Source organism: Zophobas morio, unplaced genomic scaffold (genome assembly GCF_036711695.1).
Source record: "Zophobas morio isolate AGI-343-1 ecotype UQ-CSIRO unplaced genomic scaffold, CSIRO_AGI_Zmor_V1 ptg000020l, whole genome shotgun sequence".
Classification (NCBI taxonomy): Eukaryota; Metazoa; Arthropoda; class Insecta; order Coleoptera; family Tenebrionidae; genus Zophobas; species Zophobas morio.
In genome coordinates, this window is record NW_026972125.1 from 793,430 (window position 1) to 818,712 (window position 25,283).

At 33.2% G+C, this 25,283-nt stretch overlaps 3 protein-coding genes across 3 annotated transcripts in view; 1 reads left to right on the top strand and 2 right to left on the bottom strand.

Moving 5' to 3' along the window:
• The first annotated feature begins 764 nt into the window (after nt 1–764).
• On the top strand, nt 765–1,568 carry LOC135131282 (octapeptide-repeat protein T2-like). Its single transcript, XM_064058952.1, has one exon. The coding sequence runs from the start codon at nt 765–767 to the stop codon at nt 1,566–1,568; it is 804 nt and encodes a 267-aa protein (XP_063915022.1).
• Nucleotides 1,569–3,075: 1,507 nt separating this feature from the next.
• On the bottom strand, nt 3,076–15,862 carry LOC135131353 (uncharacterized). The gene is made up of 4 exons (XM_064059029.1): nt 15,726–15,862; nt 4,234–4,751; nt 3,729–4,176; nt 3,076–3,679 (listed from the first exon to the last, which is right to left on the bottom strand). The coding sequence occupies exons 1-4, from the start codon at nt 15,834–15,836 to the stop codon at nt 3,170–3,172; spliced, it is 1,587 nt and encodes a 528-aa protein (XP_063915099.1). The 5' UTR covers nt 15,837–15,862; the 3' UTR covers nt 3,076–3,169.
• Nucleotides 15,863–16,467: 605 nt separating this feature from the next.
• LOC135131395 (TBC1 domain family member 12-like) overlaps nt 16,468–25,283 on the bottom strand; it is a 28,359-nt gene continuing 19,543 nt past the window's right edge. The window contains exons 3-4 of the mRNA XM_064059140.1: nt 23,918–24,585; nt 16,468–17,267 (exon numbers count right to left, since the gene is read on the bottom strand). Of these exons, the coding sequence (XP_063915210.1) occupies nt 17,080–17,267; nt 23,918–24,585 (856 nt within the window). The 3' untranslated portion in view covers nt 16,468–17,079. The remainder of the gene's footprint in view (nt 17,268–23,917; nt 24,586–25,283) is intronic.

Below are 25,283 nucleotides of genomic sequence, written 5' to 3' on the forward strand. Positions count from 1 at the left end.
AAGAAAGGGATGAAAATGACGAAAAGGACCAAAAGGACGAAGAGGACGAAAATGGTGAAAAGACGAAAAGGACGAACAGGACGAAAATGAGGAACATGACGAAAAGGACCGAAAGGACGAAAAGAACGGAAAAGAGGAAAAGGACGGAAAGAACGGAAAGGACGGAAAGGACGAAAAGGACGAAAATGGCGAAAGGACGAAGGGACGAAAGGACGAAAGGACAAATGGACGAAAGGGATCAAAGGATCAAAGGATCCAAGGAACAAAGAATCAAAGTATCAAAGGTACAAAGTATCGTTGGGTCGAAGGATTGCAGGACCAAAGGATCGAAGGACCAAAGGGCCAAGGTACCAAAGGACCAAAGGACGAAAGGACGAAAGGACGAAAGGACGAAAAGACGAAAGGACGAAAGTACGAAAGGACAAAAGGATGAAATGACGAAAAGACGAAAAAACGAAAGGACGAAAGGGCGAAAGGGATGAAAGAATCAAAGGATCAAAGGATCAAAGGATCCAAGGAACAAAGAATCGAAGTATCAAATGTACAAAGTATCGTTGGGTCGAAGGATCGAAGGACCAAAGGATCAAAGTACCAAAGGACCAAAGAACCAAAGGACGAAAGGACGAAAGGACGAAAATGACCAAAAGGACGAAAAGAACGAAAAGAACGAAAAGGACGGAAAGGACGAAAAGGACGAAAAGGAGAAAAGGACGAAAATAGCGAAAGGACGAAAATAGCGAAAGGACGAAGGGACGAAAGGACGAATGGACGAATGGACGAAAGGACGAAAGAACGAAAGAACGAAAGGTCGAAAGGTCGAAAGGTCGAAAGGACGAAAGGGCGAAAGGGATCAAAGGATAAAAGTATCAAAGGATCAAAAGATCACAGGATTAAATTTTCAAAGGATCAAAGGATCCAAGGAACAAAGAATCAAAGTATCAAAGGTACAAAGTATCGTTGGGTCGAAGGATCGAAGGACCAAAGGACGAAAGGACGAAAAGATGAAAGGACGAAAGGCTGAAAGGGATGAAAGGATTAAAGGATTAAAGGATCAAAGTATCAAAGTATCAAAGGATCCAAGGAACAAAGAATCAAAGTATCAAAGGTACAAAGTATGGTTGGGTCGAAGGATTGCAGGACCAAAGGATCGAAGGACCAAAGGACCAAAGTACCAAAGGACCAAAGGACCAAAGAACCAAAGGACCAAAGGACGAAAGGACGAAAAGACGAAAGGACGAAAGTACGAAAGGACAAAAGGACGAAAGGACGAAAAGACGAAAGAACGAAAGGACGAAAGGGTGAAAGGGATGAAAGAATCAAAGGATCAAAGGACCAAAGAGTCAAAGGATCAAAGGATCCAAGGAACAAAGAATCGAAGTATCAAATGTACAAAGTATCGTTGGGTCGAAGGATCGAAGGACCAAAGGACCAAAGTACCAAAGGACCAAAGGACCAAAGAACCAAAGGACCAAAGGACGAAAGGACGAAAGGACGAAAATGATCAAAAGGATGAAAAGGACGGAAAGGACGAAAAGGACGAAAGGCATGAAAAGGACGACAATGACTAAAAGGACCAAAAGAACGAAAGGACGAACAGGACGAAAAGGATGAAAAGGACGAAAAGGACGAAAAGACGAAAGGACGAAAAGGACGAACAGGACGAAAATGGCGAAAAGACGAAAAGGACGGACAGGACGAAATTGACGAACATGACGAAAAGGACCGAAAGGACAAAAAGAACGAAAAGGGCGGAAAGGACGAAAAGGACGAAAAGGAGAAAAGGACGAAAATAGCGAAAGGACGAAGGGACGAAAGGACGAATGGACGAATGGACGAAAGAACGAAAGAACGAAAGGTCGAAAGGTCCAAAGGACGAAAGGACGAAAGGGCGAAAGGGATCAAAGGATAAAAGAAACAAAGAATCAAAGTATCAAAGGTACAAAGTATCGTTGGGTCGAAGGATCGAAGGACCAAAGGACGAAAGGACGAAAAGATGAAAGGACGAAAGGGTAAAAGGGATGAAAGGATTAAAGGATCAAAGGATCAAAGTATCAAAGGATTCAAGGATCAAATGATCCAAGGAACAAAGAATCAAAGTATCAAAGTTTCAAAGTATCGTAGGTTCGAAGGAGGAAAGGACGAATAGGACGAAAAGGAGAAAAAGGACGAAAAGGACGAAAAGGACGAAAACGACAAAAGGACCAAACGAACGAAAGGGATGAAAATGACGAAAAGGACCAAACGGACAAAAGGACGAAAAGGACGAAAAGGACCAAAAGGACGAAAAGAACGAAAAGGACGAAAATGACCAAAGGAACCAAAAGGACCAAAAGGACGAAAATGATGAAAAGGACGAACAGGACGAAAATGGCGATAAGGAAGAAAAGGACGAACAAGACGAAAAGGACGCAAAGCGCGAAAAGGACGAAAAGTACGAACAGGACGAAAATGGCGAAAAGACGAAAAGGACGAACAGGACGAAAATGAAGAACATGACGAAAAGGACCGAAAGGACGAAAAGAAAGAAAATTCGAAAGCTCGAAAGGTCGAAAAGACGAAAGGACGAAAGGGATCAAGGATCAAAGGATCATAAGATCACAGGATCAATGAATCGAGAATAAAAAAAAACAAAAAATTAAAAAATTCAAAAATCGATGAATTGAAAAGTCGCATAATCGAGAAATTCAAAATTGAAATATCTAAAAATCGGAAAATTAGGAAATCAAAAAAACTGAAAATACTAAAATTTAAGATATCAAAAAATTGAAAATCCGAAAAATTGAAATAGTAAGAAATTCAGAAACTGAAAAATTGAAATCGAAAAACTGAAAAATCGAAAAAGTGAAAAATAAAAACCTGAAAAATCATCGCGAAATTGAAGTCTAAAAAACCTAAAAATTGAAAAATCGAAAACGGTATTCCATCGAATGATTTAAATGTGATTTAAATAAAAAATCGCAATCTTTGGTTAGAATCAGCAAATTCGATGTCAAAGATAATATTTACATGAAAACTATTCTTTGAAATAACTTATAGTAAAAGTGGAATTTCTAATTGGAAGTTAAACTCAAAATATTCTTTGAAATATCAATTTATTAGTCTGAAGTGTACAAGAAAGGAATAATATCCCAAAGTCAGACAATCAGTCGGTATATTGTTGGTTGTTTTTTTACAGCGACTTTATCGCAATCTTCCTCGCCTCGTTCCTTATCAACTTTCCAGTCGGCGTCTTGGGCAAACTCTCAACGAAAATCACTCCCCCTCTTAATTTTTCCCTGTCGGAAACCCTCTCTGCCACAAACTTCTCAATTTCCTCTTTATCAATAGTACAACCATCCTTTAGCACCACACAAGCAGCAGGTACTTCCCCTTCAGCGCCTCTGGGAAGTCCAAAAACAACCGTTTCTTCAACATCCGGATGTTCCAAAATCACCGCTTCGATCGACGACGGTACTATATGCCACGACCGGTACTTAAACATTTCCTTCATTCTCTCAATAACATAAACGCAACCATCGTCATCGTAATACCCAATATCACCCGTTTTTATGAAACCGTCATCATCGAAACACCCAGCACTGTCGTTCCGGTAGTACCCTTTCATTATTGCACCGGATTTTCCTCGAACCTCGCCTTCCTGATTTGGTCCGAGGATCTCTTCATTATCGGGATTAACAATCTACAAAAACAATTACACAAAAAGCAACTAAGCACATAATGGTACTCACTTTGAGAAGAGTTCGTGATGCAACTTTACCACAAGAACCCACTTTAGTATCTATGAGATGTTTGTCGTCTTCGGGGTGAAAGACAGTCAGTATTCCGACTTCGGTCATTCCGTAAGCAAAAAGTATTTGGACTTTGGGAAACAGTTGTGTCAGTTTTTTATATTGATCGGTACTCATCGGAGTACCGCCTGTCAGTAAATAACGAAACGAGGAAAGGTCGTACCGTTCCGGATTTGGAACGTTAGTTAACTGGTAGGTGTAAATTGGGGCGACGAAAAGTGAAGTGAGCTTGTATTTTTCGATCATTCGGAGAGTTTTTTCGCCTTCCATGGTACGAGCGAAGACCCGGGTAGTTCCATCCACGAAAGTACGTCCCAGCATTATTAGACCCGATACCCAGTAGAAAGTGGTAAAATGTAATAGTAATCGGGAATCGTATCCAGAATTGCTGTAAAGTAATTTTGCTGTAATTTTGTATTTATCCCAACTATTTCCCGGTACTTACTATGTTATTTCTACCATTTGCAAAAAACTACGGTGGCTGTGGCAGATAGCCTTTGGAAGACCTGTAGTACCGCTGCTAAAGAACATAATTGCGGTGTCATCGATGTCTGTTTTTGACGGTTTGAATGTTTTTTCTTCCCCACAAGGCAACGTCATGTTGGCAAAAGTACCATATTTTGTGGATTTGCCAAAAACTATGATTTCGCAAGATAATTTAGCCTCATTAATACACTTTTCAATAAATTGTAGCGACTCTTCTTCCACGAAAATAATTCTAGGAGTTACGAGATTCAGTAAATGTTGAGTGTTTCTGGCCGACAGAGTTGGATCTAGATTCACAACTTTTGCGCCCAGATACAAGGCTGCTATTACGGGTATTGAATTGTCCAAGGAATTATTAGTACAAGAGCAAACTACATCGGTAGAAGTGATTCCCTTTTTTTGGAGATTCACTGCAACTCGGGTAGTTCTTGTTTTTACACTGGAGTAAGTTTCGGACTGATCTAAATCTGCATCTATCTGTAACGAAACGAAAAAATTGATGTACAGTCAAACGAATCCCAGTTTATCAATTAAATAATAAATTAGCAAGCATATATCAATTTGAGTAGGTACATTATAATATTAGTAAAAACAGTAATGTATTCATAAAATTTTTGAAAAATGGGGTGAGCCAGTCTCGATTTGGTTAATTAAGTAAACTGCTTAAAAAAAAAAACAAAAAAAGTAACAAAAGGTGACAAAAAGGCGATAAAACACGAAAAAATGACCAAGAAACATTAAAAACGACAAAAAAGTGCCCAAAAACACCGTCGAATAGGTGAAAAAAAAATGGGACCGAAAAAGGATATAAACACGAAAAAAGGCAACTAAAAATGGCTAAAAAAGGAGACAAAAAAAAATGAAAAAACCAAAGAGACAAGAAACAGATTAAAACTACAAAATAAGAACCAAAATTAGGACCAAAAAATGCTTAAAAACCAATAGAAAAAGTCGATAAAAAAGTAAAAATAGAAATGATTCAAAAATTAAAAAAAAAAAAATGGAAAAGCTGGCAATAAACCGGTTCTAAAGGGGCCAAAAAATCCAAGAAACTCGAGAAAACTAAGAAACGAAAAAATTCTAGAAATTCAAAAAAAGACTTTCCAAGAATCTCAAGAAACCGAAGAATAGCAAAAAATTCGAGAAATCCAAGAAATTCAAGAATTTTAAGAAACCCGAGGATTTCAAAAAACCCAAAAACTCAAAAAGCCAAGAAATCTGAGAAAGCCAAGAAATCGAAAAAATTCGAGGAATCCAATAATTATAAAATCCACGAAATCTAAGAAATTTAAGACAACTAAGAAATTCAAGCAATTTGAGAAATCTAAGAAATTCAAGATACCCAAGAAACCCGAAGAAATCAAGAAATTCAAAAAATCCAAAAAATCCGAGAAATCCAAGAAATTCAAGACATCCAAGAGAACCAAGAAATCCAAGAGATCCAAGAGATTCAAGAAATCCAAAAATCTAAGAAATTAAAAAAATCGACAGATTTCAAGAAACCCAAAAACTCAAGAAAACCAAGAACTCCAAGAAACCGAAAAAATTCGAGAAATCCAATAATTCCAAAATCAAGGAATTCTAAAAAACTCAAGAAATCCAAGGAACCCAAGAAATCCAAAAAATCCAAGACATCCAAGAAATCCAAGATATCCAAGAGATCCAATAGGTCTAAGAGATCTAAGAGATCTAAGAAATCCAAGAGATTTATGAGATTCAAGAAATCCAAGAAATTGAAGAAATCGAAGGATTTCAAGAAATTCAAAAACTCAAGAATCCCAGGAAACCGAAAAATTTCGAGAACCCCAATAATTCCAAAATCCACGAATCCTAAGAAATTTAAGAAAATTAAGAAATTCAAGCAATTTGAGAAATCTAAGAAACTCAAGATATCCAAGAAACCCAAAGAATTCAAGAATTCCAAGAAATCCAAAAAATCCAAGAGTTCCAAGAGAACCAAGAAACCCAAGAAATCAAAAAAATCCAAGAGATCCGGGACATCCAAGAGATCGAAGAGATCCAAGAAATTCAAAAGAACCAAGAAATCCAAGAAACCGAAAAAATTCGAGAAATCCAATAATTCCAAAATCAAGGAATTCTAAGAAACTCAAGAAATCCAAGAAACCCAAGAAATCCAAAAAATCCAAGACATCCAAGAAATCCAAGAAATACAAGAAATCCAAGAAATCCAAGAAATCCAAGAGATCCAAGAGATCTAAGAGATCCAAGAGATCTAAGAAATCCAAGAGATCTATGAGATCCAAGAAATCCAAGAAATTGAAGAAATCGAAGGATTTCAAGAAACTCAAAAACTCAAGAAACCCAGGAAACCGAAAAAATTCGAGAACTTCAATAATTCCAAAATCAAGGAATTCTAAGAAACTCAAGACATCCAAGAAACCCAAGAAGTCCAAGAGATCTAAGTGATCCAAGAGAACCAAGAGATCCAAAGGATCCAAGAGGTCCAATATATCCAAGAGATCCAAGAAATTCAAGAAATCCAAAAAATCTAAGAAATTCAAGAAATCGAAGCATTTCAAGAAATTCAAAAACCCAAGAAAACCAAGAAATCAAAGAAACCGAAAAAATTCGAGAAATCCAATAATTCCAAAATCAAGGAATTCTAAGAAACTCAAGAAATCCAAGAAACCCAAGAAATCCAAAAAATCCAACGATCCAAGAGAACCAAGAAATCCTACAAATCCAAGGGTTCCAAGGGAATCAAGAAGTCCAAGAAATCCAAGAAATCCAAGAAATCCAAAACATCCAAGAGATCCAGGACATTCAAGAAATCGAAGAGATCCAAGAAATACAAAACATCCAAAACATCCAAGAGATCCAAGAAACTCAAGAGAACCAAGAAATTCAAAAGATCCAGGAGATCCAAGAGATCCAAGAGATCCATGAAATTCAAGAAATCCAAAAAATACAAAAGATCCAAGATATCCAAGACATCTAAGAGTTCCAAGCGATCCAAGCGATTCAAGAGATCCAAGAATACAAGAAATGCAAGAAATCCAAATATTTCAAGAAACCCAAGGATTTAAAAAAGTACAAGAAATCTGAGAAACCCAAAAGAAACCGAAAAAATTCGAGAAATCCAATAATTCCAAAATTCACGAAATCCAAGAAACCCAAGAAATCAAGAAATCCCAGAAATTGAAGAAATTCAAGAGATCAAGATATCCAAGACATACAATACATCTAAGAAATCCAAGCGATCCAAGAAATGCAAAAAACCCAAGGATTTAAAAAAACCCAAGAAATCTAGAAACCCAAGAAACCTAAACAATTCGACAGATCCAATAATTCCAAAATCCACGAAATCTAAGAAATTCAAGAAAACTAAGAAATTCAACCAATCTGAGACAAGCAGCTCAAGAAATCGAAGAAATCCAAGAAATCCAGGAAATCCTGAAAATTCAAGTAATCCAAGAGATCCAAGAGCCCCAAGAATTTCGAAAACTCAAGAAACTCAAGAAATCCAAGAAACGCAAGAAATCCAAAAAATCTAAGAAATCCAAGAGATCCAAGAAATCCAAGAGATTCAAGAGATGCAAGAGATCCAAGATATCCAAGCGATCCAAGAGATCCCAGACATCCAAAAGATCCAAGACTTCCAAAAGATTCATGAAATCCAAAAAATCCAAGAAATTCAAGAGCTTCAAGAAAACCAAGAAATCCAAGAGATCCGAGAAATCCAAGAGGTCCAAAAGATCCAAAAGATCGAAGAAATCTAAAAAATCCAAGAAATTCAAGAAATCCAAGGATTTCAAAAAACCCAAAAACTTAAGAAAACCAAGAAATGCAAGAAATCCAAGAAATTCAGAAACCCAAGGATTTAAAAAAACCCAAGGATTCTGAGAAACCCAAGAAACCGAAAAATTCCAGATTCAATAATTCCAAAGACCACGAAATCTAAGAAATTCGAGAAATCTAAAAATTTCAAGCAATCTGAGTAATTTAAGAAACTCAAGAAATCTAAGAAATCCAAGAGATCCAAGAGATGCAAGAGATCCAAGAGATGCAAGAGATCCAAGATATCTAAGCCATCCAAATGATCCAAGAGTTCCAAGTGATCCAAGAAATCCCAGAAGCCCAGGAAACCGAAAAATTTCGAGGAATCCAAATAATTCCAAAATCCAGGAAATCTATGAAACTCAAAAAATCCAAGAAATCTAATAAATCCAAGGATCCAAGAAATACAAGAGATCCAAGAAATCCAAGAAACCAAAAAAATCCAAAAAATCCAAGACTTGAAAGAGATCCAAGAAATCCAATAATTCAAGTAAGCCAAGAAAATGAAGAAACCGAAAAAATTTGAGAAATTCAATAATTCCAAAATCCACGAAAAATATGAAACTCAATAAATTCAAGAAAGCTAAAAAATCCAAGGATCCAAGAAATCCAAGAGATCTAAGAGTTCCAAGAGATCCAAGAGATCCAAGAACTCCAAGAGATCCAAAAAATCGAAGAATTCAACAAATCCAAGAATTTCAAGAAACCCAAAGATATCAAAAACCAAAAAATTCAAGAAACTCAAGAAACCCAAGAAATCGAAAAAATTCGAGAAATCCAATAATTTCAACATCCACGAAATCTAAAACATTCAAGAAATCTAAGAAATTCAACAAACGCCAGAAATCCAAAAAATCCAAGAAATCCAAGAGATGCAAGAGATCCAAGAAATCCAAGAGTTCCAAATAGTCCAAGAAATCCCAGAAAACCAAAAAATCCTAGAGATCCAAGCGATTCAAATAATCCAAGAATCCAAAAAATCCAAGGATTTCAAAAAACCCAAGAAATGTGAGAAACCCATGAAATCGAAAAATTCGAGAAATCCAACAATTCCAAAATCCACGAAATCTAAGAAATTCAAGAAAACGAAAAATTTCTCAAGCAATCCGAGTAATTGAAAAAACTCAAGAAGTCTAAGAAATCCAAGAAATCCAAGTGACCCAAGAGATGCAAGAGATCCAAGATATCCAAGCGATCCAAGAGTTCCAAGAGATCCAAGAAATCCCAGAAACCCAGAAATTCCAAGGAATCCTAGAAATCCAAGAAATTAAAAATCCAAGAGATCTAAGAGATCCAAGAGATTCAAGCGATCCAAGAAATGCAAGAATTTCAAAAAACCCAAAGATTTCAAAAAACCCAAGAAATCTAGAAACCCAAGAAACCTAAAAAATTCGACAGATCCAATAATTCCAAAATCCACGAAATCTAAGAAATCCAAGAAAACTAAGAAATTCAACCAATCTGAGACAAGCAGCTCAAGAAATCGAAGAAATCCAAGAAATCCAGGAAATCCTGAAAATTCAAGTAATCCAAGAGATCCAAGAGCCCCAAGAATTTCGAAAACTCAAGAAACTCAAGAAATCCAAGAAACGCAAGAAATCCAAAAAATCTAAGAAATCCAAGAGATCAAAGAAATCCAAGAGATTCAAGACATGCAAGAGATCCAAGATATCCAAGCGATCCAAGAGATCCCAGACATCCAAAAGATCCAAGACTACCAAAAGATTCATGAAATCCAAAAAATCCAAGAAATTCAAGAGCTTCAAGAAAACCAAGAAATCCAAGAGATCCAAGAGATCCGAGAAATCCAAGAGGTCCAAAAGATCCAAAAGATCGAAGAAATCTAAAAAATTAAAGAAATTCAAGAAATCCAAGGATTTCAAAAAACCCAAAAACTCAAGAAAACCAAGAAATCCCATAAAACCAAGAATTTCAAAAAATCCTAGAAATATGAGAAACCCAAGAAACCGAAAAAATTCGAGAGATCCAACAATTCCAAAATCCACGAAATTTAAGAAATTCAAGAAAACGAAGAATTTCTCAAGCAATCCAAGTAATTTAAGAAACTCAAGAAATCCAATAGATCCAAGAGATGCAAGAGATCCAAGATATCCAAGCGATCCAAGAGTTCCAAGAGATCCAAGAAACCCAAAAATTCCAAGAAATCCTAGAAATTCAAGAAATCAAAGAAATCGACGAAATCGAAGAAATCCAAGAAAACCAAGAAATTAAAAATCCAAGAGATCTAAGAGATCCAAAAGGTTCAAGCGATCCAAGCGAATCATGAGATCCAAGAAATCCAAGAATCCAAGAAATGTAAGAAATCCAAGAAATTCAAGAAACCCAAGGATTCTGGGAAACCTAAGAAACTGAAAAATTCGAGATTCAATAATTCCAAAGACCACGAAATCTAAGAAATTCGAGAAAAATAAAAATTTCAAGCAATCTGAGTAATTTAAGAAACTCAAGAAATCTAAGAAATCCAAGAGATCCAAGAGATATGAGAGATCCAAGATATTCAAGCCATCCAAATGATCCAAGAGTTCCAAGTGATCCAAGAAATCCCAGAAGCCCAAGAAACCGAAAAATTTCGAGGAACCCAAATAATTCCAAAATCCAGGAAATCTATGAAACTCAAGAAATCCAAGGATCCAAGAAAAACAAGCGATCCAAGAAATCCAAGAAATCCAAGCGATTCAAAAAATCCAAGAATCCAAAAAATCCAAGGATTTCAAAAAAACCAAGAAATGTGAAAAAACTCGTGAAATCGAAAAATTCGAGAAATCCAACAATTCCAAAATCCACGAAATCTAAGAAATTCAAGAAAACGAAGGATTTCTCAAGCAATCCGAGTAATTTAAGAAACTCAAGAAATCTATGAAATCCAAGAAAGCCAATAGATCCAAGAGATTCAAGCGATCCAAGCGAATCATGAGATCCAAGAAATCCAAGAATCCAAGAAATGCAAGAAATCCAAGAAATTCAGAAACCCAAGGATTCTGAGAAACCCAAGAAACCGATAAATTCCAGATTCAATAATTCCAAAGACCACGAAATCTAAGAAATTCGAGAAAACTAAAAATTTCAAGCAATCTGAGTAATTTAAGAAACTCAAGAAATCTAAGAAATCCAAGAGATCCAAGAGATACATGAGATCCAAGATATCCAAGCCATCCAAATGATCCAAGAGTTCCAAGTGATCCAAGAAATCCCAGAAGCCCAAGAAACCGAAAAATTTCGAGGAATCCAAATAATTTCAAAATCCAGGAAATCTGTGAAACTCAAGAAATCCAAGAAATCTAATAAATCCAAGGATCCAAGAAATACAAGAGATCCAAGAAATCCAAGAAACCAAAAAAATCCAAAAAATCCAAGACTTGAAAGAGATCCAAGAAATCCAATAATTCAAGTAAGCCAAGAAAATGAAGAAACCGAAAAAATTTGAGAAATTCAATAATTTCCAAAATCCACGAAAAATATGAAACTCAATAAATTCAAGAAAGCTAAGAAATCCAAGGATCCAAGAAATCCAAGAGATCTAAGAGTTCCAAGAGATCCAAGAACTCCAAGAGATCCAAAAAATCGAAGAATTCAAGAAATCTAAGAATTTCAAGAAACCCAAAGATATCAAAAACCCAAAAATTCAAGAAACTCAAGAAATCGAAAAAATTCGAGAAATCCAATAATTTCAACATCCACGAAATCTAAAACATTCAAGAAATCTAAGAAATTCAACAAACGCCAGAAATCCAAAAAATCCAAGAAATCCAAGAGATGCAAGAGATCCAAGAAATCCAAGAGTTCCAAATAGTCCAAGAAATCCCAGAAAACCAAAAAATCCTAGAGATCCAAGCGATCCAAGCGATTCAAAAAATCCAAGAATCCAAAAAATCCAAGGATTTCAAAAAACCCAAGAAATGTGAGAAACCCATGAAATCGAAAAATTCGAGAAATCCAACAATTCCAAAATCCACGAAATCTAAGAAATTCAAGAAAACGAAAAATTTCTCAAGCAATCCGAGTAATTGAAAAAACTCAAGAAATCTAAGAAATCCAAGAAATCCAAGTGACCCAAGAGATGCAAGAGATCCAAGATATCCAAGCGATCCAAGAGTTCCAAGAAATCCCAGAAACCCAGAAATTCCAAGGAATCCTAGAAATCCAAGAAATTAAAAATCCAAGAGATCTAAGAGATCCAAGAGATTCAAGCGATCCAAGAGATCCAAGCGATTCATGAGATCCAAGAAATCCAAGAATCCAAGAAATCCAAGAAATTCAAGAAACCCAAGGATTTCAAAAAACGTAAGGATTCTGAGAAACCCAAGAAACCGAAAAATTCGAGATTCAATAATTCCAAAGAGCACGAAATCTAAGAAATTCGAGAAAACTAAAGATTTCAAGCAATCTGAGTAATTTAAGAAACTCAAGAAATCTAAGAAATCCAAGAGATCCAAGAGATACAAGAGATCCAAGATATCCAAGCCATCCAAATGATCCAAGAGTTCCAAGTGATCCAAGAAATCCCAGAAGCCCAAGAAACCGAAAAATTTCGAGGAATCCAAATAATTCCAAAATCCAGGAAATCTGTGAAACTCAAGAAATCCAAGAAATCTAATAAATCCAAGGATCCAAGAAATACAAGAGATCCAAGAAATCCAAGAAACCAAAAAAATCCAAAAAATCCAAGACTTAAAGGAGATCCAAGAAATCCAATAATTCAAGTAAGCCAAGAAAATGAAGAAACCGAAAAAATTTGAGAAATTCAATAATTCCAAAATCCACGAAAAATATGAAACTCAATAAATTCAAGAAAGCTAAGAAATCCAAGGATCCAAGAAATCCAAGAGATCTAAAAGTTCCAAGAGATCCAAGAGATCCAAGAACTCCAAGAGATCCAAAAAACCGAAGAATTCAAGAAATCCAAGAATTTCAAGAAACCCAAAGATATCAAAAACCCAAAAATTCAAGAAACTCAAGAAACCCAAGAAATCGAAAAAATTCGAGAAATCCAATAATTTCAACATCCACGAAATTTAAAACATTCAAGAAATCTAAGAAATTCAACAAACGCCAGAAATCCAAAAAATCCAAGAAATCCAAGAGATGCAAGAGATCCAAGAAATCCAAGAGTTCCAAATAGTCCAAGAAATCCCAGAAAACCAAAAAATCCTAGAGATCCAAGCGATCCAAGCGATTCAAATAATCCAAGAATCCAAAAAATCCAAGGATTTCAAAAAACCCAAGAAATGTGAGAAACCCATGAAATCGAAAAATTCGAGAAATCCAATAATTCCAAAATCCACGAAATCTAAGAAATTCAAGAAAACGAAAAATTTCTCAAGCAATCCGAGTAATTGAAAAAACTCAAGAAATCTAAGAAATCCAAGAAATCCAAGTGACCCAAGAGATGCAAGAGATCCAAGATATCCAAGCGATGCAAGAGTTCCAAGAGATCCAAGAAATCCCAGAAACCCAGAAATTCCAAGGAATCCTAGAAATCCAAGAAATTAAAAATCCAAGAGATCTAAGAGATCCAAGAGATTCAAGCGATCCAAGAGATCCAAGCGATCCAAGCGATCCAAGCGATTCATGAGATCCAAGAAATCCAAGAATCCAAGAAATCCAAGAAATTCAAGAAACCCAAGGATTTCAAAAAACCTAAGGATTCTGAGAAACCCAAGAAACCGAAAAATTCGAGATTCAATAATTCCAAAGAGCATGAAATCTAAGAAATTCGAGAAAACTAAAGATTTCAAGCAATCTGAGTAATTTAAGAAACTCAAGAAATCTAAGAAATCCAAGAGATCCAAGAGATGCAAGAAATCCAAGATATCCAAGCCATCCAAATGATCCAAGAGTTCCAAGTGATCCAAGAAATCCCAGAAGCCCAAGAAACCGAAAAATTTCGAGGAATCCAAATAATTCCAAAATCCAGGAAGTCTGTGAAACTCAAGAAATCCAAGAAATCTAATAAATCCAAGGATCCAAGAAATCCAAGAAACCCAAAAAATCCAAGAGTTCCAAGAGAGCCAGGTGGTATAGGAGTTTCAAGAGATCCAAGAAATCCAATAATTCAAGAATGCCAAGAAAACCAAGAAACCGAAAAAACTTGAGAAATCCAGTAATTCCAAAATTCACGAAAAATATGAAACTCAAGAAATCTAAGAAATCCAAGAGACACAAGACATCCAAGCGATCCAAGAGATCCAAGAAATCCAAGAAATCCAAAAAATCCAAGAGATCCAGGATATCTAAGAGATCCAAGAAATACAAGAAATCGAAGGATTTCAAAAAACCCAAAAACTCAAGAAACAGAAAAAATTCAAGAAAAAAAAGTTCTAATAAGAAACTCAAGAAATCCAAGAGACCCAAGAAATCCAAGAGATCCAAGAAATCCAAGAGATCCAAGAGATCCAGGAGATCCAAGAGATCCAAGAGATGCAGGAGGTCCAAGAGATCCAAGAAAACCAAGAGATCCAAGAAATCCAAAAAATCCAAAAAATTCAAAAAATCCAAGAAAATCAAGAAATTCAAGAAATCCATAGATTTGAAGAAACCCAAGAACTACAAGAAACAGAAGAAATCCAAGAAATCTAAGAAACAATCTGAGAAATCTAGGAAACTCTAGAAATCCAAGAAACCCAAAATAATTCAAAATTATGTATAAAGTTCCACGGGAACTAAGAAATTCATAAATCCAATAAGTTCAGGAGATTACAGAGGAAACGAAAGGTTCAAGAAATCCGAGATTTCCTAAAATTATTAAAAACTTCAAAAAACGTACAGAAATCCAGTCAGTCCAAAAATGTCACATACTCCAGATCCTAGAATTCCAAGAATTCAGAGAATTTCAAGGATCCCAAAAATTCGAAAAATTCAAGAAACTCGAGATACTAAAAACCTAAGAAGTCCATTAATTCCCCCAAATCCAAGAAATTCTATAATTCCACAAAAAGTCCAAGAAATCCATGGAGGTAGAAAAAATCCAAGAAATTCAAGAAAACTTCTTAGTTTCTTAATTCAAGCAACTCAGAATTCAAGAAATTTGAGATTTCCTAGAATTAAAAAATTTCCAGTACTCCAAGAATTTGGAATCCCAAAAAATCCAAAAAATAGACGAAGTCCAATAAACGCAAGGACAACAAGGATTCCAAGTATGTATTCCAAAAATCAAAAAGATCCCAAAACCCAAAAAATGCACAAAAAAGCGCCAAAAAATACCGAACAAGCAAAAAACGGAGCAAAAAAGAAGACAAAAAAGGGACTACAAGATCATCAAAGAAAAGCTACAAAAAGACAAAAAGTAAAAAAAAAAACATCAAAAAAGAGCATAAAAAACGACAAATGACAGGTGTTAACGTACAATTTGTCGAAACATGAAGAATACACACTCTCATCATCTAAGTTAATAATAAATAATTATTTTCTTTCGCGAACATTCCGTACAACAAAATTTTCATTACGGTCCACTCGACAAACCCCCTCCTAACCATCTGGACTGCGACAAGTTTACAAGAGTGTGTTAAGCCGTCATAAAAATTAGTTAGTAGAATTCGCACAATATTTTTGGTCATACTATACCTACAATACGTCCATCGGGAATTAAAAAAGGACAATTAATTAGTAATACCGCCAATTTTAAATATTACATACCTGACAAATTCTGTCGGCAAATTTTTCACATCGTTCAAATAAAAATTCACCCAAACTTGTGTTGTCGAAATTTGGGTGAAATTCTTTTCCCTTTAAAATTCGGGCAGACATTGTTAAGAGATAACTGTAATTAATAACTAAATTTCACGCTTATATAACTCTCAAGATAAGACTATTTACAATAAATACATGCATTAGACTAATGACTCGACAAAAATATGATTACTAGCAAAATTTCGTTCTTTAATGAACAATGGGCAAAGTGCAACAACAGCACCAAATTATATAGTTTTAAATATAATCTTTATTAAATAAAGCAAAGTATGTAATAGCTGGAACAAAATGTCATATAGTTTGTATACAATATCTGTAGATAAATATTTACTCTCCAATATTTTAAGTACATATATGTAAAATTCCTTTATTATGAAGTGACAGTTTTCCATAGAATAGTGTTGATTCAGATATTAACAAGCACAAATAAATTACTTCTGTCTTCCAAAAATGTTAAATTTTGTAATATCAAATACAATAATAAAAGGGAATAAAAACAAACACAAGAAATACAAAAGTTCATGTATTTTTTTAATAAAATTTTACTACAATTTTATTTTTAGAAAAGGTAAATTACAATCTGTACAGTATTTCACAACTTTTTTGCATCTATATGATAAATTATAAAGCAGATTTAACAGTTTTTGTTTCTTATAACTTTGTCGCTTTCTGTACATTAATAAAAAAATAATGTCACTTAAAAGTTAACATACAAACACTCCATAAATAATAAACATGGCCGTATGTAAAAAATAACTACACATTTTGAATATTCGTCTCAGAATCTAACATGAAATAACTGCGTTTACATAACTATTAATTATCAATAAAAAGCATAAAAACACAAGTAGGAAATATCCGCGCCTTTAAATGATACATTTTCTTTGAATATAAACAAACTCTCAAAATTCTCTACAAATGGAGATCTTCCATCGTTCAAATTTAATAATCTTACACAGCCTTATCACCTGAACCGGAAATTCGAGAGAATTTTTTTAGAGTAGCACCTCAGTACATTTTTTTTCCGGTCAGAAAAGAACGCCCTCTAACTGGCAAGTTTTGATTACACTTTACAGAATATCTTAAACCATTGTATTGTATTTATACCTAAATTAATTACAAAACAGTAGAGATTCCGTGAAACAAGTGTTTGTGGAAGTGGACGGAAATAAAGAGGACATAACGTTACTTGGACCACAACAAATATTTATATTAAAATAAAATTACAAGAATTACAAACTAGTTGTTTGTTTCGGTTTCTGAGCGAATTTTGTTCTAACTATTTGTTCTACATTTTTTATTACCTGATTGAAAGGCTATACTTATCGACAATTTGGCAAAATGTTTGTTTTCCTATGTTTGTTGTAACTGACTGTATACTTTTGAACAACTGGTCTGACGATAAGTCGTCAGGTAAACGAGTAAGGAACTGTGCTCCGTGCAAAAAATCCATGTTTATTAGGGTATCTTGGTTTAAGTGAAGAATACCTGGAACAACAAAAAAATTAAATAAACACAAATGTGACTTTTGTTATATCCAATTAAATGATTTTAAAACCTACGTTTACTCGCATTTTTTTATTAATTGGAACTATTTACTCGATAAACAACTATAAAAAAAATTTAACAAACAGAGAAAGTTGAAAAAAAAAAGGGAAATTAAAAAGGCAATTTAAAAAAGGTGATAAAAAGGAAGTAAAAGAAACAATGAAAAGGTCGACAAGATAACAAAAAAAAAAACAAAACAAAAGCACAATTACAAAAAAAGACGAGAAAAAAAAATACACAAAAAAAAGACCGACTTAAACACACAAAAGAAAAAATAAGAAAAATTGACATCAAAATAGCAAAAAAAAGACAAAAGAAAAACCTATTACAGAAGGTCAAAAAAGCGACTAAAAAATATAAAAAAAAATAAAACAAAAAAAGCAAAAAAACACCACAAAAAAATCTAAGACATTCAAGAAATCCATAATTACAAAATCCACGAAATTTAAGGAATTCAAGTAACCTAAGAAATCTAAGACACTCAAAAAATTCAAGAAATCCAAAGAAATTCAAGAAACCCAAGAAATCCAAAATATTAAATAATTACAAAATCCACGAAATCTAAGAAATTCACTCAACCTGAGAAATCTAAGAAATTCAAGAAAACTAAAAAATTTCAGCAACCTGATAAATCTAAAAAACTCAAAAGCTAAAGAAGAAGAAATCCAAGATATCCAAGATTTCCAAAAATTTCAAAAATCCAAGATATCTAAAAATTTCAAGAAACCCAAGAAACGCAAAAAATCCAAGAAACCTCAGAAATCGAAGAAATTCAGTAATTCCAAAGTCCACGAAATCTAAGAAATTCAAGCAACCTGAGAAATCTAAGAAACTCAAGAAATCCAAGCAATCCGAGAAATCCGAGGACTACAAGAAATCCAAGAAATCTAAAAAATCCAATAATTCCAAAGTTTCCGAAATCTAAGAAATTCAAGCAACCTGAGAAATCTCAGAAACAAAAAAATTCAAGCAATCCGAGAAATCTAAGACCTCCAAGAAATGCAAGAAATCTAAAAAATTCAATAATTCCAAAGTCCACGAAATCTAAGAAATCCAAGAAATTCAAGAAATTCAAGAAATCAAAAAAATCAATAACTCCAAAGTCCACGAAATCTAAGTAATTCAAGCAACCTGAGAAATCTAAGAAATTCAAGAAAACTAAGAAATTCAAGATCTTCAAAAAATCCAAGAAATCTAAAAAATTCAATAATTCCAAAGTCCACGAAATCCAAAAAAAAAACAAGAAATTCAAGAAATCCATAAAATCAATAACTCCAAAGTCCACGAAATCTAAGAAATTCAACCTCAGAAATCTAGAAAACCCAAGAAAGCAAGAACGAAACGAGAAACTTGAAAAAAAAGGATATTAAAAAGGCAACTCAAAAAAAATTAACAACAAAATGGCAAAAAAGCGACTAGAAAAAGGCGACAAAAAAGTGCATAACAATCTTTGATTTTTTTAAATCCTGGATTTTCCAATTTCTGTAATTTTTAATATTTCGATTTTGGCCTTTTTCGATTTTTAAAGTTCTCAATTTTTTTGCGATTTTTCAGTTTTCCGTTCTTTTATTTTTTCAACTTCTAGATCGAATTTGTAGATTTTTCTATTTTATACTTTTTTGTTTTTTCATTTCTGATTTTTCAAGTTTACAATTCTGCAATTTTTACATTTTTTATGGGAAGTGAAAAATTGAAATATTAAAAATCGAAACGTTGAAAAGTCCAGTTAATCAAAAAGCTTTAAAATCCAGTAGTTTGAAAAAAGGAAAACTTCTGAAATAATAAAGTTGAAAAGGTAAAACATTTTTTTAATTATTATTACTATTACATACTTAAAATGAAAACTGGAAAAAATTTAAAATTGCAACTCAAAAATTGAAAAAACAAACACCTGAAAAATCAAGAAACTGAAAAACCGAAAAAAACGAAAAATAAAAAATCTAAAAGTTGAAACATCAAAAAATTTAAAACCGAATAATTTAATAATAAAAAATGACTGAAAAAACAAAAAATCATAAAATCGGAACATTGAAAAATGGAAAAATTGTAAAGAAAATGAAAAAACGAAACGAAAACTTTGAAGAAATGAAAAACTGAAAACCGAAAACTTGCAAGTCAAAAAATTGAAAAAAACCCAGAAAATAAAAACGCGATTAACAATAAAAAATGACAACAAAAAAGCGATAGATAGATAAACAGGTGACAAAAAAGAAGTACAAAAAACAATATCAAGAAAGAAACTTGGGAAAAAAATCTATAAGGTAAGAAAAACGTAATAAATTTTTTCAAAAAGTCGAGAAAAAGTACAAAATGGACCGAAACACATAAAAATGAAGAGAGTATTTTACTCTCAAAAGAAAAAATTAAAAAAATACAACTCAACAAAATAGCGAAGAAAAAAGACAAATAAAAAGCGACAAAAAGTGCAATATGAAAAAAAATTAAACAAAAAATTCAGCAAAAAAAAAACCTATAAAAAGAAGACAAAAAGGGGGAAAAGGTAAAAAACTACAACAAACGAAGGCAAAAAAGGGTACTAACAAACGCAACAAAGAATTGACAAAAAAAAAAAAATCCGAGTCGAAAAAACCGACAACAAAAAAAAAAAACGAATAAAATAAGACTTAAAAAGAACGATAAAAAGCGGCTTTTAACTGTTACAAGAAAGGCGAAAGAAATCACTGATTAAAAAATACAACAAAAAAAGGAAAAAAAAAAACGCAAAAAGTGCCAAAAAGGCCACTAAAAAATAGTTAAAAAAATATCACAAATACAGATTCATTGTATTTAGTATATTGTAGATAGGATTTATCCAACAAATTTTTCGAGAAGAAAAAAAAAATTGTAATAAGTGATTTATCATATTATAACCTTGAAAATATTTGCAAGATGTTGCTTTACAACTCTAATTTTTTTTTCCAGAAATTTAGGTGTCCAGGGAAAAATATAGGCGCACTAATAAACCACATATAGAAAAGCATGTTATTTTATAAAATTCAAGTATGACTTACTTTTGGTTAGTATTTAACCGTTTAGACAATATTCCTAAAATGAATTCAATCATTTTAAAACCTACGTTTACTCCCATTTTTTTTATTAATTTGAACTATTTAATTAAGAAAGAATATCAACGTCTAAGTCAGCCGTTCTTTGAGAAAAAGCATTCAAGGCGTTATAAACAACATAACAGAAAAAAGTGACAACCAATTAGGTAATAAAAGATGATAAAAACGATACAGAAAAATCGACTAAAAAAATCCACAAAAAATGAAGTAAAAAAGAAGACAATAAAAAAACCGACACCACGGGATAAAAAGGCGACAAAAAAATTGACAAGAAAAGGTGGGACAAACGGACAAAAAAAGAGATGAAAAATGAGAGATTAAAAAAATAACTAAAAACGTCACGAAAGAGGAGAATAAATAAGAATAAAAAAAGGACAAGAAAAAGACGGTAAAACGGGAAAAAACTGGATAAAAAAGGAGACAAAAAATTCGATAAAAAAAAGAGAAGTAACAAAAAACATGAAAAATACGACCAAAATAAAAAAAAACCGCAAAATACAACAAAAAAAAAACTGATTAAAAAACAACAGGAGCAAAAAAATAAAAAAAAAAACACTTAAAAAGTCGGAACAAACAATTTACAAAAACGCCACAACAAAAAAAAAGGTAACGAGAAAACCTCGACAAAAAAGGCGACAAAAGATCGAAAAGAAAAGGGGAAAAAAACTCGATAAACAACTATAAAAAAAATCTAACAAACAGAGAAAGTTGAAAAAAAAAAGGAAAATTAAAAAGGCAACTTAAAAAAGGTGATAAAAAGGAAGTAAAAGAAACAATGAAAAGATCGACAAGATAAAAAAAAAGCGCAATTACAAAAAAAAAAGACGAGAAAAAAAATACACAAAAAAAAGACCGACTTACACACACGAAAGAAAAAATAAGAAAAATTGACATCAAAATAGCAAAAAAAGACAAAAGAAAAACCTATTACAGAAGGTCAAAAAAGCGACTAAAAAATATAAAAAAAATAAATAAAACAAAAAAAGGCAAAAAAACACCACAAAAAATTCTAAGACATTCAAGAAATCCATAATTACAAAATCCACGAAATTTAAGGAATTCAAGTAACCTGAGAAATCTAAGACACTCAAAAAATTCAAGAAATTCAAGAAACCCAAGAAATCCAAAATATTAAATAATTACAAAATCCACGAAATCTAAGAAATTCACTCAACCTGAGAAATCTAAGAAATTCAAGAAAACTAAAAAATTTCAGCAACCTGATAAATCTAAGAAACTCAAAAGCTAAAGAAGAAGAAATCCAAGATATCCAAGATTTCCAAAAATTTCAAAAATCCAAGATATCTAAAAATTTCAAGAAACCCAAGAAACCCAAAAAATTCAAGAAACCCAATAAGTCCAAGAAACCTCAGAAATCGAAGAAATTCAGTAATTCCAAAGTCCACGAAATCTAAGAAACTCAAGAAATCCAAGCAATCCGAGAAATCCGAGGACTCCAAGAAATCCAAGAAATCTAAAAAATCCAATAATTCCAAAGTTTCCGAAATCTAAGAAATTCAAGCAACCTGAGAAATCTAAGAAACTCAAGAAATCCAAGCAATCTGAGATCTCCAAGAAATCCAAGAAATCGAAAAAATCCAATATTCCAAAGTCCACGCAATCTAAGAAATTCAAGAAAACTAAGAAATTCAAGATCTTCAAGAAATCCAAGAAATCTAAAAAATTCAATAATTCCAAAGTCCACGAAATCTAAAAAAAAAACAGGAGATTCAAGAAATCCATAAAATCAATAACTCCAAAGTCCACGAAATCTAAGAAAACCCAAGAAAGCAAGAACAAAACGAGAAACTTAAAAAAAAGGATATTAAAAAGGCAACTCAAAAAAAGGTAGTAAAAGAAACCATAAAAAAATCAAGAGGGAAATTTGGGAAAAATCGACAAGAAATGCAATAAAAAAAATTATAAAAGGCGCAATTACAAAAAAAGACGAAAAAAAAAGTACACAAAAAAAAGACCGACTTAAAAAAAATCACACACACAAAAAAAATCAACAACAAAATGGCAAAAAAGACGACTACAAAAGGTCAAAAAAGCGACTAGAAGAAGGCGACAAAAAAGTGCATAACAATCTTTGATTTTTTTAATTCCTGGATTTTCCAAATTCTGTAATCTTTAATATTTCGATTTTGGCCTTTTTCGATTTTTAAAGTTCTCAATTTTTTTTGCGATTTTTCAGTTTTCCGTTCTTTTATTTTTTCAACTTCTAGATCTAATTTGTAGATTTTTCTATTTTATACTTTTTTGTTTTTTCATTTCTGATTTTTCAAGTTTACAATTCTGCAATTTTTACATTTTTTATGGGAAGTGAAAAATTGAAATATTAAAAATCGAAAAGTTGAAAAGTCCAATTAATCAAAAAGCTTTAAAATCCAGTAGTTTGAAAAAAGGAAAACTTCTGAAATAATAAAGTTGAAAAAGTAAAACATTTTTTTAATTATTATTACTATTACATACTTAAAATGAAAACTGGAAAAAATTGAAAATTGCAACTCAAAAATTGAAAAAACAAACACCTGAAAAATCAAGAAACTGAAAAACCTACAATTGAAAAAAACGAAAAATAAAAATCTAAAAGTTGAAACATCAAAAATCATAAAATCGGAACATTGAAAAATGGAAAAATTGTAAAGAAAATGAAAAACCGAAACGAAAAATTTGAAGAAATGAAAAACTGAAAACCGAAAACTTGCAAGTCAAAAAATTGAAAAAACCCAGAAAATAAAAACGCGATTAACAATAAAAAATGACAACAAAAAAGCGATAGATAGATAAACAGGTGACAAAAAAAAACCTATAAAAAGAAGACAAAAAAGGGGGAAAAGGTAAAAAACTACAAGAAACGAAGGCAAAAAAGGGTACTAACAAACGCAACAAAGAATTGACAAAAAAAAAATCCGAAGTCGAAAAAACCGACAACAAAAAAAAACCAACGAATAAAATAAGACTTAAAAAGAACGATAAAAAGCGGCTTTTAACTGTTACAAGAAAGGCGAAAGAAATCACTGATTAAAAAATACAACAAAAAAAGGAAAAAAAAAAACGCAAAAAGTGCCAAAAAGGCCACTAAAAAAGAGTTAAAAAATATCACAAATACATATTCATTGTATTTAGTATATTGTAGATAAGATTTATCCAACAAGTTTTTCGAGAAGAAAAAAAAAATTGTAATAAGTGATTTATCATATTATAACCTTGAAAATATTTGCTAGATGTTGCTTTACAACTCTAATTTTTTTTCCAGAAATTTAGGTGTCCAGGGTAAAAATATAGGCGCACTAATAAACCACATATATAAAAGCATGTTATTTTATAAAATTCAAGTACGACTTACTTTTGGTTAGTATTTAACCGTTTAGACAATATTCCTAAAATGTATCTAAAATTTCATCATTCATCATTCTTTTAATTCAATTTGATGCCTCCACCAATCTTACTATTCCAATAGTTCCAAAGATAAACAACCCCAATTTCGTTTCTACATTTTCGCTCAATCTTCCAACTTACCCAAGGCGGTTCTGAAGATAAACTCGCACCCATCCCTCAAAAAAATATCCCACACCCTGCACGCCACATCCAGCGGCATCGCCTTCGCAAATATCGTATAAATCCAATCCAGCAAATACAGATCCGGCGTCAACTTGGCCTCCTCGAAATGCTGGTGCAGCTTTGGCAAATTATAGAAGAACACCTCGTTGTACGCGGAATAGTACGCCTCCATCTGCGCCTGGTTGAGCGTGAACGCCGACAAGTGCAGCGGCTGGTTCAGCAAATTCGCGAAGCAAATGAACGCGTCGAACGCCTCCATGTTCAAGATGAGGATGGCGGCGATGTACGACATGCCCTGGACGTAGCCGACGTCGGGGCGGTAGCACACGTAGGCGGCCAGGAGCGAATGCAGCACGTCCGAGTAGGGCCCGCCCTCCTGGAAGATGCACAGGTGCGGGAACGTCCTCGAGATGTCCAGCTGGATGACGTCCATGCTGCCCTCCTGCTCCATGTCGGAGTGCGAGGGCGAGGGGCTGTTGAGGCGGCTCTGGGCGCGGGATACGCAGATGTCGTACAGCTGGGGGGTGAGGTTGAGCTCGTTGCCGATCGCCAGGCGCCAGACTCTGCCGCGGACGCTGGACGGAAGACCTTGCCACCAGAGGTCGAGGGTTTTTTTGCTGCTGCGCCTGAAATGTTTTCAAAATATGGGTTAAGTTTAAGTCAAATTTGAAAAATATTTTTTTTTAATTCTGCGACAAAATAAAATCATTTAATCGAAAGAATTAATACTTGTGATAAGAACAAATATCTTTCTTACCACCTCATCACTTTACGACTGTAACACATATAAAGTAAGGATATGTGTGAATGTTAAAAATACAGACAAAAGAAGAGTGTTATGCCTATGTTTCAAGTGAGTTTTTCATAATAAATTTTTGTGATGATGTTATCAACTTTTTAGCAAGGATAGGAAAAACGGCAAAAGACGGAAAAAACGGCGACTAAAAAAGCAACAAAAAAGCTAAACAAAGACGAAAAATGGTAACAAAAAAGTGAGTAAAAAAACAAGGACCAAAAAATTTTTTTCAAAAAGCCTCCCCCAGAAATAGCGAAGAAAAACGGCCGAATAGGCGCAACAGGACAAAAAAAAGAGGTCAACAAATAAGATCGCCAAAGAAAAGGTGACTAAAAAAATAAAAAAAAAGGGAACGAGCGGTGACAAAAAAAAGTAAAAATAAAAGTTTTTAAGAGACAAAGAAAAAGGACACCAAAAAAACACTGCAAAAAAACCGTTTACAAAAAAGAGCCCGCCAAAAAAAGTTACAAAAACACAAAAAGGGCCACAGTAAAATAAAAAACAATCAAAAAGATAACAAAAAAAAAA